The 15655-nt window shown below is 35.4% G+C and overlaps 1 protein-coding gene across 1 annotated transcript; it reads left to right on the plus strand.

The window, feature by feature from the left end:
* Positions 1-393: 393 nt before the first annotated feature.
* Positions 394-10963, plus strand: LOC107873196 (serine/threonine-protein phosphatase PP1 isozyme 2; the record flags this gene model as incomplete). The annotated part of the gene is given in 4 exon segments (XM_016719944.2): positions 394-669; positions 8718-9277; positions 9368-9586; positions 10598-10963. Coding segments are annotated over 4 exon segments (978 nt in total). The 3' UTR covers positions 10622-10963.
* Positions 10964-15655: the final 4692 nt, after the last annotated feature.

Here is a 15655-nt window from a genome sequence, read left to right on the forward strand (position 1 = left end):
AAAATAATTTAGATGTACGGAACCTACTTGTCCAACCTCTAATTTGAAGTCGTGATTCCAAATGGCTTATCCAAGTGCCTACTTAATCGCAATAATAATTAAGTTATAAATCTTATTTAAGAAAATGAAAGAAACAAAAAGAATTTGGTTGAAAAATATCGTGTGTTGTATTCGTTTGATTGATAACAACACCGCGTGGGAACAATTAATTTTTGTAGAGAGGTTTGCCCTACCCCTATTATTATCTCCCTCTTTCTCTCGCGGTCTCCCCCTTTCCACAAGCCAACGATAGACACGAATGTCGCGCACACAAAAATCCATTTTCAAAAACAACCAAAAGATAGTAAAAAGAAGTTCTTTCTCTATGGTAGACTACTAGTCCACTTGTCCACTACACCTTTATTCTCCTTCTCCTTCTACTTGTTTATCAATCTTCAAGTTTTTCCCCCTTTTCTTTTTTGTTTGTTTGTTGGTTGTATGCCAAGTTTAGGAACATGGATATTTTGGCACTTGATGATATAATCAATCGGTTGCTTGAAGTACGTGGTAGACCTGGTAAACAAGTTCAACTTTCCGAGGCTGAAATCAGACAGCTCTGTCTCAAGTCTAAAGAGATTTTCTTGCAGCAGCCTAATCTTCTTGAGCTCGACGCACCCATCAAGATCTGTGGTACGACCAGCTCTTTTAGATTTTTTTTTTTTTCAATTTTTAAGCCTTAATTCTAGCTGTTTTTTTTTTCATTTAAGTTGTGTAGTTAATATTTACAATTTTAGTTTTAAATTTCATCTGGGTTTGAGTAGAATTGGGTTTCTTGATTGTTGATGCTGGAGTTTTATGTGAAATTTAGTTGTAGTGGATAAGTGCTGAGTTTGTCTTTGCTAGGGTTACTTCTTCTTTGAATTTAATTAGTGCTGATGACTAACCGGTTTTATGATTTTCCCAATTCTTGTATGTCTGGTTTGACTAAAAATCTCCATACATCTTGATTTGATGATTTCGTTTATAATTAGTTTGAAGGCTGTTATCAGCTACATAGTCTGGATAAAGTTTTTGCATTCAAATTAATGAGGCCACCAGTAGTTTCAGCTACCAACAAGAGTACAGGTAAGTGGGAATTGGCTTGTTTTAGAATTTTTTTCTATTCCCAAACACCCACTATAGTTGGGCTCAAGTCTAGTGTTTAGGGTGATGATATTAGGATTAAACCCTTATATGTAAATAATACTTCCTTCATTTCAATTAGTTGACCTAACTTGGCACGGAGTTTTAAAAATAAAGAATACTTCTAAATTTTGTGGTCTTAAACTAAAGATATGTCAAATGTACTAAAATATCCTTTAGTCGTGGTTTAAATGTGCCTCATGGAAAATTGAAATTAAGCCGTTGCTAAACAGGAAAAGGGTCATTCTTTTTTTAAACGGACTAAAAAGTTAAGTAGGTCAAACAAATTGAAATTGAGGTAGTAACTCTTCCTTTTAAGTTGTTTAATTTTTTTGTTCTATATTCTGAATTTGTACTAGCACAGTTTATAGTGTGTTGCTAGTTAACAACTTCTGGCAGATCTTTATAAGCTTTGCTGATGATCTCGTACTCATACATGGTTCTCTTCTCTTCCCTCTGTATAATCAATTATTCTTCTCTTTAATAGCCCTATATCCTCTATATCAACCTATGCTGGTGTAATGGTCTCTCATTAACGTTATCTCTGGTCCAAGGGACGAGACACGACTTGGAAGGGGAATATTTTGAATTACTTGCCTTACTATTTCTCTCTTTTGTGTACTAATGGAACTAGTAAAATAATCCCTATTTCTCATTCTTTTATGCTTCTCTTTGTCCACACCTATTTCCTCTCCTCAAATTTAATTTAGAAGTAGGATGGTATCTTTTGCGGTCCTCGACTATATTCTTTTATCTTTTCAAACTGAATCTACAGAGTTGGGTATTTGCTCTCCTGAAGGGTCTCTTATTTGATACCTATGATTTGATTTAAAATTGATGTTAGGCAGCTTTGCAGAAAATAAAGTTAGCTATTTGCATTAGCAGCTTTCTTTTTCCAAATTCCTTGGCTACCTCATGGGACGCTCTCCTGCCCATCCCCTACCCAAAAAACCAGAGAGATTTGTGCAGAAATGTACTAAAGGTTATTTTTAGTATTATGTGAATTGTTTCTGTATAGATGAATAAGTAAAAAAGAAAAAGGGGCGGGCCGGTGCACTAAAGCTTCCGCTATGCGCGGTGTCCGGGGAAGGGCCCCACCACAAGGGTGTATTGTACGCAGCCTTACCTTACATTTCTGTCAGATGTATAAGTATTAGGTGAATCTTTTTCCGAGTAGATGAATAGTATTGGGTGAAATTTTTTCTGAGATAGATGAATAATATTAGGTGAACTGTAAGTTAAGTGCCTTCATCATGTCCTGTCCTCCATTATGGTATTTAACATATTTGACGATGAACACCTTAGTGTCTGGAATCTATTTTGGACGTAAAAAGTTGTGTATGGATTCCATAATATTTACTAAATACAAGGATGATAGATGAATTTCATGAAGGCAGCGCTAGATCACAGAGTTGTCGTCTATGCTCTTCATGACCACTTAGTCTTTGCTTATAAATTGTGTGTTCATGCAATGAATACAACAACAACATACCCAATATAGTCCCACAAGTGGGGTTTGGGGATGGTAGTGTGTGCACAACCTTACCTCTACCTTGTAATTTTAGAGAGGATATTTCTAATGGACCCTCAGCCTAAGTAAAACATATATAAAAACAATATGAAAGGAAATTATGAGTGTGTGGCCATGCAATGAATACAACAACAACATACTCAGTGTAGTCCCACAAGTGAGGTCTAGGAATGGTAGTATGTACACCAGTGTTCAGGACAGCGAGTGCTTCAGCGTTTGAAGCGGTGAAGCGAAGCAATGCGAGGCTGTTGCGTTCCAAAGACCTGAAGCGATAAAGATTTAGGGAAATGATCGCTTCAAAGGCCTCAGCGCGGCTGTGCGAGAAGGATGGTGAAGCGACTCTTGATGTTTTTAAGTTTTAAAAGGTCGATTTAAGTGTATTTTCTTAAAAAAAGGTCAATTTAGGATTATTTTATTTCGCTGTTTTTCTCTGCTATGTTGTGTTAGGGTTCTAATTCTTCTTCATCTTTGTTCCAATTTTTATTAAAGTAGCTGAATTCTAGGTTTTTCTAAACAGACCAGTTTCAGTGATTTGTTTTTTCAATTGAAGTTGCTGAATTTTAATTCTATCCAAATAAAAGTTAAAAGTTGTTGAATTTTAATTCTATTTCTCTTAAAGATTGCAAATGGCGTACAACAGCAAAAGAAAGACCCAGCTTGGAAGTATGCACAGAAAGTTAGCGAAACTGATTAGACCTATATTCAACGTCTTTTTTGTAACAAGATTACAAAAGGGGGGAATTTATCATCACAAACATTATCTCATCTGTGGTATCTGAATGTTAACGCTTGTCAAAGTTGCCCAGCTCATGTGAAAGAAGAATTGCTAAACTTTATGTTTTAGTATTGATTTTGCTTGTAATATGGAGAATTTTGTGCTATCTACCTATTAGTATTTAAATTGAACATTTGCTTATGTATATTGTCGTTGTTGAAGGTTTATTTTGGTCTTTTTTTTACAAATGCGCTTCACTTCGGTGAAGCGAGCGCTTTGCTTCATGATTCACTCTTTAAACGAAGCAAGCCTTGTCTCTTTTTTCCACTTCACGCTCCCCTGAACACTGGTGTGTGCAACCTTGCCTCTACCTTGTCAAGTTGGAGAGGATGTTTCTAATGAATCCTCGCCCTAAGTAAAACATATAGAAAAACAATATGAAAGCAAAACAATAATCCAGTAATGATAATGAGAAAGTCATGCTGAAAATAATGGAGAAAAGAACAATAGCAATAACAAATTGTACGATAACCTAAGCAAAAGGTAATTAAAAAAACAACAAGTAGTACAGAAATAAAAATTGAATAATAAGTTAGCAGGAATGTAATAATACTAATTTTGATAGAGAAAACTAGACGATAGTCGATTACCTACTAACCTTCTATCCTAATCCTCGACCTTCGTATCCTGTCCTCGATAACGTGAAGGTGAGCCATGTTCTGTCTAATCACCTCTCCCCAATACTTCTTCACACCTTTACTTCTCTTCAAGCCGGCCATTGCTAATGTCTCGCACCTCTTCACTGGGGCATCTAGTCAGCTTCTCTTCACATGACGGAACCATCTCAGTCTTGCCTCCCTCATCTTGTCCACCATGGGACCAGTCCTACCGTCTTGACTCTCTCTCTCCTAGTATTCCTACACATCCATCTTAATCTCCTGATTTTCGTTACTTTCATCTTCTGGACGTGTGAGTTCTTTACTGGCCAACATTCTGCCACATACAACATAGTTTTTCTAACCAACAATACTTTATAGAACTTACCTTTCAGTCGTGGTGGCACATTCTTATCACATTAGACACCGGATGCAAGCCTCCATTTCATCCAATCTGCTCCAATTCGGTTTTTAACATCCTCGTGGATCTCACTATTACCTTGGATTACAGACTCTAGATATTTGGAACTTCCTTTCTTGGAGATAACCTGTGTGCCCATCCGCATGTCCACATTTGCCTCGTGGGTTGCGCCACTAAGCTTGCACTCTTAGTATTTAGTTATACTCCTACTCAACCTAAACCCTCAAGACTCTAAGGACTTTCTCCAAACCTCCAGATTATTGTTAACTACGTTGTGCGTCTCGTCAATCAACACTATGTCATTCGTGCAAAGCATACACCCTGGTACCTCTCGTGGGATATGTCGTGTCAATTCATCCATGACCAAAGGCAAATAAAAATGGGATCAGAGCTGGTCCCTAATGCAACCCATCACAACGGAAAAGTCCTCCGAGTCACCTCCCACCATCTTCTCTCGTGTCTTGGCTCCATTGTATATGTCCTTAATCGCCCTAATATAACCTACGGGTGCTCTTTTAGATTCCATACAACTCTCCTAGGAACTTTGTCATGTGCTTTCTTTCGGTCAATGAACACCTTATGTACGTCGCTCTTCCTCTCACCGTACTGTCCCATCAATCTCCTTATGAGATGAATGTCTTTTGTTGACTTTTGTAGTTGAACGCCCTGGCGTGAATCCAGAGACAAACCTCTCCTCACCCTCATTTCAACCAAACTTTCATTATGTGTCTTAGCAGCTTGATACACCTATAGTTGTTGCAATTCCGAATATCCCCTTTGTTCTTGTACGACCGGATCATTGTACTCCACCTCCACACTTTGGGCATTCTAGACGTCGTAAAGATGGCGTTGAACAACCATGTAAGCCACTCCATACCCGCATTGCGGATGTTTTATCAAGTTCCATTGGGATATCCTTAGGCCCAGTCTTCCTCCCCCTTCGCATCTTCCGAATAACCTCCTCAAGCTACCCCTGCAATATCCAAAATCTCGATGACTTTACTGCTCTACATCACCCAGCACAATATCCCTATTCCCATTTTCATTCAAGAGTTTTCGAAGTATGACTGCCACCTTCGTTTAATTTGTGCCTCTCCCACTAACACTTTGCCTTCCTCGTCCTTAAAGCACTGAATGAATGAAGTGAAGTTATTGATAAGTTATATAATATTTTCAGTTCCTGGCAGTTGCTGCTATAGTAAGTTATTGGTATCCAATATAAATTTTTTTGGCAATGATCCATGATTCCAGTTAGATTTTATCTTTGGGCCACCTAAAAGTGAAGAGAAATTTGTGACTCAAAAGGGAAGCCCAATGCACTAAAGCTTCGGCTATGCGCAGGGCTCGGGAAAGGGCCCGACCACAAGGGTCTATTGTACGCAGCCTTACCTTGCATTTCTCCCGGAGACTGTTTCTGAGGCTTGAACTTTTTGTCTTTGGGCCACTTCTGAAATACATCAGTCCATCTGATGTAATCAGATATCTAGTGACCGGTCTTTCAGGTGCTAAATCTCCCTTAAGGTTTCTCATCAGTCGTCACGCTTGAAGGAATGAATCTTGCCATTCAGGTCAAATTGATTTGTGGCTTCGCTTCTGTGACTGATAAGCTTATGCAAATTTTTAATTCTCTTACATGTCCTCTCAGTTTTTATTTTCCTTTACTTTTCCATTCCAAATTTCTCTCTTTATCAGCCATTTGATATTACCCATTTGCCAATTCTGAGTTCCTAAACTAATCAAATTGCGATAGTTTCTAGGGTACAGATATCATGGTGTCACTTGGTCAACATGAAAATTTATGTGGATTGTGGGTGATGTGTTCTCTAAACAGCTGTGTGACATGATATATTTAACTTTTATCATGTTTTTGTTTTCCAACTAAACATGATGAGCTAGCAGTATCTCTAGGTTACTGTCTTTTCTCTTCAATGTTTGGGAGATGTACCTACAGTAATGACTAGTAAGCTTTTAGCTCTGTCTTCCTGTTGAAGTAAAGTAACAATTTTATGAAATGAAACTAAATTTAGGGTAGAAAATGCCACTTATTCTTTATGTAATTTTCTGTCTTGAATTTTCTCATTCAATTTGATGTAGTCAACTGATTTTTTTAATTTGACAAGCCAACTAGAGGCGGGTCCAGGATTGTAGTTTTAGGGGTTCAAATTTTGAGGTTCTTAGCATTGAACCCATTATATTTTTTAAGTGGGTTCATGTCTACTATTATTGCAATTTTAGTGGATTTTTACTCTGCACGGGAAGTACGGGTTTCAGATGAACCCGCTAACCTAAGCTGCATCTGCCCCTCAGCCAACTGATTATATGTGTTTCTAAACTGAGAAAGCAAGAAAAAACACTTCCATTCCAATAGAAAGCAAGCAGAATACAATGACCATTCTGAGGTGGAGTGCACCTAGTCCAGTGCCCTTAAAATAACCAATTCTTATGTCCAGCCTATTGGTCTGTGGTGGTGTCCATTTGGTTACCTTCCTATATGTTTCAGAGTACTTTAATCACAGCGCTGCAGTTTTTTCGAAGGTACCTCTTAAGGGAAGGGATTGGAACGATGAGCTTTTACCCTCTTGGAGGAATCTACTGTCGTGCACTCTTTCTGCAAAATTCACCTCATGATATTTTAAGTGGATCTGTACAACAAGCAAATGATATCTGTAAATTTGGGGAAATGGTAGTTGGTGATGGTTAGAAATGCACCTATTTATACTTTCAGTTGGTTAGGTGAACTCATCAGCTAAGTTACTCAGACTCTTCACTTCCGCTGCCACACCCGTGTCGACACGACATGGGTGTGGGATCCATACTCGATCTGGTCAACCGACTTTGGATACTTTGACCAAAATCGACAGGGTATGTCCGGACAGATTTAATGATTTTTGTAATCAAAACAGAAGCTAAGATGAAATTGAATAAAATGGAATACCTTGAATATAGAAATTTTATCTCCTTTAAGGATTCTCCTCTTGATCAATATTTTCTCCTCAAGTTTTCCACATAATATCTCATAATTTAGGTTTTACTTATGTTGCCCGGACTCTTCAAAAATGTGAGCGGGTGCGTGTCGAATTCGCCAAAATTAGTGTATTTTTGGAGAATCCGACACGGGTGTGGCATCAAAAGTGAAGAGTCCATGCAACTTAGGGTTTTACAACTCTATTTTTAGATATTTGAATTATTTTTTGTCGAATCCCTGCACCCATATCTATACCTGGATCCATATCCCCGAATCTTACAAGTGAGTTCATGAAGGATCCAACCTCTAGATCCACACCCGCGTCGGACACACGCACCCGTGTCCGAGCAACTTAGCTCATCAGTGTCTAAGGTGGGTAAGTTAGTAGCACCTTAATCCAGAACGTGAATATTCTCTGGAAATATGTACATACTTGGAGCACGTATAGAGTGACCACCATTGCTCTGGGAGACACCTGTTTTTTAGCCCTTCAAGTAGTTTATAAAACTGAATGAGCTGGTAAATTTGCTAAACCAGCTGGAAGTGGGTTCTCAAAGGACAAGATATAAGATTATTTTGTCCCCTTTTGAATTATGAACTCGTCTTTACACGAGTTCAATTCACACCAAGAGCAATAGAAAAGCTGCCGACATCTCTCTGTAGTTGATTCATCCACTCTAACATGAGTCTTTAGTTTGACTGCAATGGACAATGCTACCATCTGTTAAGCGATAACTCGTATCATCTATTTCACAGACAATAATGTCATTTCCATAAAATGAAGTTGTTCTGCTGCGGAGAAGAGCGTGAATTTTAGCTTAAATGTACAGAAATATAAAAGTGAAGTGATAATTGGATCTGTTTTAATTGCATTAAGCCTGTGAGATTCAACTGAAGAGGTCTAGCTTTGATGTTCTTTGGGCAATGGGACCTGCTGAGAATAATTTAGCAAATATTTTTGATCAATTTCTACCATCACCAACTTACCAGTAATGATGCCGTCCAGTTGGATCAGTCAGTGTGGTCATTGTTGTTTTCTGACAGAAAGAACTTTGGTCAAAGAGCCCATTGTTCACTCCCCTTGTGCATTTTATTTGCTAATATTGTTGTTCATATATTTCTATCTTGCATCCTTCTGCCACTTCTCATCTGTCGTTTCTTACTGACCACCATTGTTGTCTCCCCCGTACCCCAAAAAAAAAAAAAGATCTATGTTTTTGGTCAACACTTGGCTTTAGCTAATTTTTTTGTTTGCAATACGTGGTCAGGTGATATCCATGGTCAGTATTCAGATCTACTGAGGCTGTTTGAATATGGTGGATTACCTCCAAAATCCAATTACCTATTCTTGGGTGATTATGTTGATAGGGGTAAGCAAAGTTTGGAAACAATATGCCTTCTTCTTGCATATAAAATAAAGTATCCTGAGAACTTTTTCCTTTTGAGGGGAAACCATGAATGTGCTTCTGTGAATCGTATATATGGATTCTATGATGAGTGCAAAAGAAGGTTCAATGTTCGACTGTGGAAAGTATTCACAGATTCTTTTAACTGCCTCCCCGTGGCAGCGCTGATTGATGAAAAGATATTGTGCATGCACGGTGGACTCTCTCCTGATCTTCAACATTTGGATCAGATAAGGAACCTGCAACGACCAACTGATGTTCCGGAAAGTGGGTTGCTCTGTGATCTTCTCTGGTCAGATCCTAGTAAAGATGTTAAAGGGTGGGGAATGAATGACCGAGGAGTTTCGTACACCTTTGGCCCTGATAAGGTCACAGAGTTTCTTCAGAAACAAGATCTTGATCTTATTTGTCGTGCCCATCAGGTTTGAACTGGATATTACTTGTAATTATTTTTTTGGGGGGGAGGGGGAATTTCTTTTATTTAATTTTACTGGCTATGTGTGTATCTGCAGGTCGTGGAAGATGGATATGAATTTTTTGCTGATAGACAACTTGTGACAATCTTTTCGGCCCCTAATTACTGTGGAGAGTTTGACAATGCTGGTGCTATGATGAGTGTGGATGAGACTCTTATGTGTTCTTTTCAGATATTAAAGCCTGCAGAGAAGAAGCCAAAGTTTGGATTTGGGAGTACTACTACGGCTAAAACTGCGACTCCAGCAAAACCGAAGGTAAACATATATGCCAGAGGCCAATTTTACTTCTCGATCCAAGTGGTATGCATGTTTTATTTAACAATTACTTAAACAACCTGCCATCTATTCCAAGTGCGGAGGTAAAAGAGAGAGCATTTTGGTACTAGATAACCTAAGCTTGAGCCCCTTTTCTCTCAGTTCCTTCTGTAGTGCTTCCTTCAGGAGAAATAAAAATAGTGGTCAGAATCTCATAAGACAAAACTATCCTTCCGTTGTCTATCATTAGGAAGAAAAATAAATATAAATACTGATTAAATCTCATTAGGCAAAACTATCAATATCCATTTGAACTAATTCCAATAACTTTTTAGTTTCTTCATTTGGTGAAATTTTGAAGGGGAACTTATAGCCTGCTTCTGCCCATTTCGATTATCTGATACAAGAACCATCAAAATGTAAAAGGTGTAGTGTTATTGTTCATAAAAAATCAAATTATGATCAGTATTCAAGAGAATGCCTGCAGTTGGATGCAGGAACTGTCTTAATTCATTGACACATAAACCTAATTAGAATCCCTTGAAGTTCTTTCTGCCAGAAACTTCCTCTATCTTCTGTTTCCCTGCTTCCTTATTGTTGGGTATGACTTGCATTCTTATTCACATTTAGTCAATACTGTAGCATCAAAGCTCATGGTATAGGTTATTTTTGGACTATAATCAGTGTATTCACTTTTTCTTGTTCTCATTGCATGTCTCATGATCTTAGATGTGTAACTCTGTCAAGGATCGGAACTGGTTACCTACTCTTAATGGGTAATCAATTATATAGATGTTTCTTCTAGTAGTAGTGCAGTTACTAGTAGTTGAGTCAGTCTGATTGTTATTGTTCTCTTCTAGATAAATCGTTGTGAATCTTGGTTATGTTTTGCTTCTTTTTTTTTAACAGTACTAATGGATTTTTGTTCACACTCATGATGGTCGCTTAATGTATCTGATGTGTTGTCCCTCTTCGTTCCACTTTAACACTGATATCTAAATTCCATTACAGTCATTTCTTGGTAAAATTGGATGAGATGAACCAACCCAGTATCGATATCAACTACCTCCCTTACCCTCAAGTATATGCAGACGGAGGCTCGGGTTTGGGAGCACTCCAGAAGAGAAGAAGATACCTTCCTGAGATTCGAATCAGGAAATCTCTAATAATTTTGATTTGTCATGTATAATATAAAACCCATCCAGTGATGCAAAGCTCTACGATTCACCTGCAAATAGATTTTCCAACTCTTTTGGTCTTTTATTCACAACTTTTTTGGTGTAGTCAGATACAGGGGACAAATGTTGCCCTTTTGTGTTAAAAAGTCCTGAATATCTGTTTTCCTTTGCTGCTGATGTGTCTCTTTTAGTTGTTCAATCTTCTGTATAGTTAAGCTGCTCCTTGGATTTAACTTTTTTTTCTCGAACAGTTGTTTGGTTTGGATCGATTAGTGGTTAAAACCATAACCAAAATCAATTTAGTTGGTTTTTGAATTTCTAAAATCAAATCAAACCTTAAAAAGAAAATAACCGTCGGTTTGGTTCTTGTTGGTTTGATTTGGTTTTTCGATTTTTTCGATTATTGACTAGCCTACTTCAACCATCTCTAGAATAAACTCCTTTTTTTACTTCATAGAAAAGAGTATCAAATTGAACAATTTCTCATGAAATATTTGTACAGTGATGGACAAATGACACTATAAACTCTTAAAAATCATAACAAACACATTAAACAAAACCAACAAACATTGAGATGAAAAGCATTAGCTTTGTATTGTAGGCACTAAGATTATCTAACAACATACAAACACATACATGTACATTGTAAAATAGAGCTTTGTATTCTGTTGCAATGTATTGCACGAAGAGACTGAGTTGGACAAATTTGAATTATCTGTTTACTTTATAGACTAGCGAGGTGAGCTAATCGTATAGGGAAAAGATTGAATAAACAAGGAGACATAAAACTGTCATTTGAACCAGGGACCATGGTAACTCGTTGAAAGATTCTTTGTTTATGTGACCGAAGATGAAGCAGCGTATGGATTACAGTTTCAGTCATCATTCATGTCATCTCTCTTGGGTTATTCACAAACCATACATCGATAAAAATTCAGTAACATTTAATAAACCCCCTTTGCACCATTGCTTGGCTAAAGTTTCATTCCATGAAACTTGGGGATTTTACTATAGAATAGAATTAGATTTAATCACTAAAAACATTCCACAAAAAATGAAGAGAAGAATACACTACGAAAGTGAATGTAAACAAAATATAGGGGGTTAAGAAACTAAACAAGAAAATATTATAATATCTGAGCTAGCCGAGACTCTAGAAAACATGGCACAAGTATAATCAGCAGGAAGAAAGTGAAACACTTGCAGTTGCATGGACCATCAACGCAAAACAAACGAGAGGGAAAATTCCTTCACTTAGTAACTCTTAGCCTAGGACTATAAGAGCCCCTCTCCCAAATTTAGTTCACTTGTGCATAATCCACTGCTCTCAAACAACTAACAAAAGAACGATAATGATTTATACAGTTGCTCATAATTAAAGGTATAAATGACAGGAAACAGAAGAAAAATCATTTAAAAAAACTAATTGCATGTCATGCACTCTTCTAAATTTTTGTATAAAATTAAAATTAGCTAAGGTAGCTAGAATAAAAAGCTAAAAATTACCTTCCCAAGCTTTAATAATCTTGTATTTAAAGTTTTCACTCCCCAAGCTTTAATCTTTATTATTGCTTTTCCTTGTGAGATGAAAAACTGAAAAGAAATTTTTTTATCGTTTGTGTTCTATGAAGAACAACAGAAGTTAATGCGGTGCTTCCTTTCAATGAAGAACAAAAGAAGCTGCAGTTGATGTACTACGTATTGTGAAAGCTGAAGTCGAAAAAATGAGGTAGAGACCGCAAGGTTAACTTATTAGTAATAGTAGGTAGAGTTGGACTTGGGTTTGGGGCTTTGGGCAATTGGGTTAAAGTATTGATTGGGCTAGACATAAATTAAAATTTAGTTTAAGATTAAATTTAATAAAATATTTATATTTTATTTATAAATTATATGTAAATAATTATAATATATATACATATATATATAAAATTTATCGGATCGATTTGATTATTTTCACGGTTTTTTTTAAGTAAAACCATAACCAAATCAAATAGCGATTTTTTAAAATTTAAAATCAAACCTAACTAAACCAAATCAAACGTCTATTTTTTTTAATCGGTTTGATTCGATTTACGGTTGGATTTGGTTAAACTAACCACAACATTGTTAAGCTAACATTGAACCTGCAGGTATATGAAAAATCATCCATCTTGAATAACTTCGTAGGATTGTTTTTCTTTCTTAGGATATAGGTCTTTTTTTGCTACATGTAGGGGTGTTCATATGTCGGTTCGATTTTGTATGTTGTCAGTTCATTTTATCGATTTCCGGTTTGTAAACCCCCTAAACGAATAAAATATCTGTTATCGATTTTTGGTCTTTAATGGTTGGGTTTTTGGCTTAGTTCATTGGGGATAAAAGGTTAATTTTTGTATAGTCGTATTAAATTGTCGATTAACCCTTAACTTTAAACCTTAGAACCAAGAATTGAAATGATAGCCAACAAAAGAAAAATTACAAAATCGTTTGAAAACTGTTAATCCAATAACTCCATGTCGATAACCAATAACATTTCTTTGTGCAAGTCAAATAACATAAGTTCAGTTTCCAAAGTGTCCAACGGTCTTTAATCATCTTACTTTCCCTTTTTGGCAATCTTAATTATGGCTATTGGCTAATCATGCTGTAACAAGGAAGCCCTTATGCAAATATCCTGTTATTGTTTGAAGGTTAGAGGTAAAAGATGTGTACTCCTGCTGTGCTTTTTTATTTTATATATATGCATTCTTTGCTCTTTTTTTTTAGTCTACTTAGAAAGGATGATACCTTGTATATTTGAAAATTTTTTGGCTTTACAATTTTCATTTTATCTTGAGTAATTTAACTTTCTAGCTATAGAAAAGTGACTTCATGTTCAAAACCCCAAGTGCATATAAAAAGGGCACTTTATACTATTTAATGGTTCAACGAAGCCTAACAGAATAACCCTGATATTTTTCTTTACAAATTTTGTTTAACGTGCAGTATATAAAATAATCATTGTATAATTTGTGTATAATCATGTGCATATTATACATTTGGCGATATATTAGAACGTGGTTTGTTTTTGAAGATGAGTTTTCCATGTGCTAATTTTGCAAGTGACTTTTTTCCGCACACAATGTTAACTTCTTTTCAAGTAAAATACATGCTTAAATATAATTTCAATTTCTAAATATTACTCAGTTAATATCCAAACGCTTACGAAGTATACGCCAAAATGATTACAAACTACGAACAAGCTAAAATTCCGTTCTTTGCTCATTCAAATTTCACTGTAACAAAAACAGTAGTCTGGCACACTAAAAATTGTTCCGCTATGTATAGAGTTTTGAAAAGGATCGAACTATAAAAATTTGTTATACACATTCTTATTTTGTATTTCTGCAAGAGGTTAATTTTACGACTTAAATAGGTGACCTCCAAGCCACACTTCAACAACTTTACCAATCAATTCAAAGATTATCCCCTAACCAAATATCGGTGTATAAAATGTATGGAATATAACAAGAAGACTGTACTGGTCCAGCAATTAATGCTGTTGCACATGTAAATGTTCAAGTTGGTATACATCAGCCAAAGTTTGTGTCAATATCTGCTTTTCCTGTGTCGTTGTCCTTGCTTTTGTACCTCACTTTGTCCTTCTACCTAAATCCTCTCTCTCTCTCTCATTTTTCTCAAATATGAAAATGACCAAACATTTTCCTAAACCATTTGTTTACACCAGAAGGCACTCAAAACAACTTTTTCCAAATATATATATCCAATGAAAACAAAATTTCTGGTGCATGGCGCTTTTAAAACCTCTTCAAATGGGCCCCCTTTTATTTATTTCTTTTCAGAAAATTGCATGTGATAGACTCAAATATGGGTGACTTTAGATATTTGATTTCAATAATAAATATTTTTAAACAATAATTTTCCTTACTTTTTAAGTATAGTACACGTACCATTTTATTCCTCTACACCTCAAATATATTTTTAAAACTTTCCATACTTATTTGTCTCTCAAATTTTATTTTTTATTATTTTTACTTTTTATTTTTTCCTTTAAGTTATTATTCTATTTTTTTTTTTTTTCTTTAATTTTATTTTTTTCACTTTTTATTTTTTTTCTTTAATTTTATTTTTATTTTTAATTCATTTGTCTCAAACTTTATTTTTTTTTTCTTTTTTCTCAAGCATTATTTATTTTCTTTTTTTTTTTAATTCATTTGTCTTTAACCTTTATTTTTCTTTTATTTTTAATTTTTATCAGTTCTCTTTTTTTTCTCATTTTTCTCAAACTTTATTTTTATTTTTTCCGCTTATTTTTTATTTTCTCAAATTTTTTAATTCTTCATTTTTTTCTTAATCTTTATTTTTTTTCTTGCCTTTTTTTCTCACTCTTTTTTTTTATTTCTCTATTTTGTTTGATCGTTTTTTCTTTTTTCAGTTCTCTTTTTTTTCCTCATTTTTTTCAAGCTTTATTTTTATTTTTTCACTCATTTTTATTTTTCTCAATTTTTTTAATTCTTCATTTTTTTCTTGATCTTTATGTTTTTTTCTTTCCTTTTTTTTCACAATCTTTTTTTTATTTCTTTATATTGTTTGATCGCTTTTTTCTATTTTCTCAACTTCTATTATATTTTGCTAATAAAAAAATTGGATAATCCACAAAGGAATTTTCTTTTTTTGACATCAAAGCAAATTTAAGGGCGTGAATTGTTATTACGAAATTCTTGAGATAAGTTGTGTCTCGAAGGCGAGAGTTGTAGAATAACTCATAAATAAAGACATAATATCGTAGTGTCAACTCTTGCCCGTGGGCATAATTTATTATTTGAAAGTCCTTGAGCAAAGTCTTGCCTCTAAGGCAAGAGTTGTAAAACATCCCATAAATGAAGACATAACGTGGTAGCGTCAACTCTTA

This window comes from Capsicum annuum, chromosome 6 (genome assembly GCF_002878395.1).
Source record: "Capsicum annuum cultivar UCD-10X-F1 chromosome 6, UCD10Xv1.1, whole genome shotgun sequence".
Classification (NCBI taxonomy): Eukaryota; Viridiplantae; Streptophyta; class Magnoliopsida; order Solanales; family Solanaceae; genus Capsicum; species Capsicum annuum.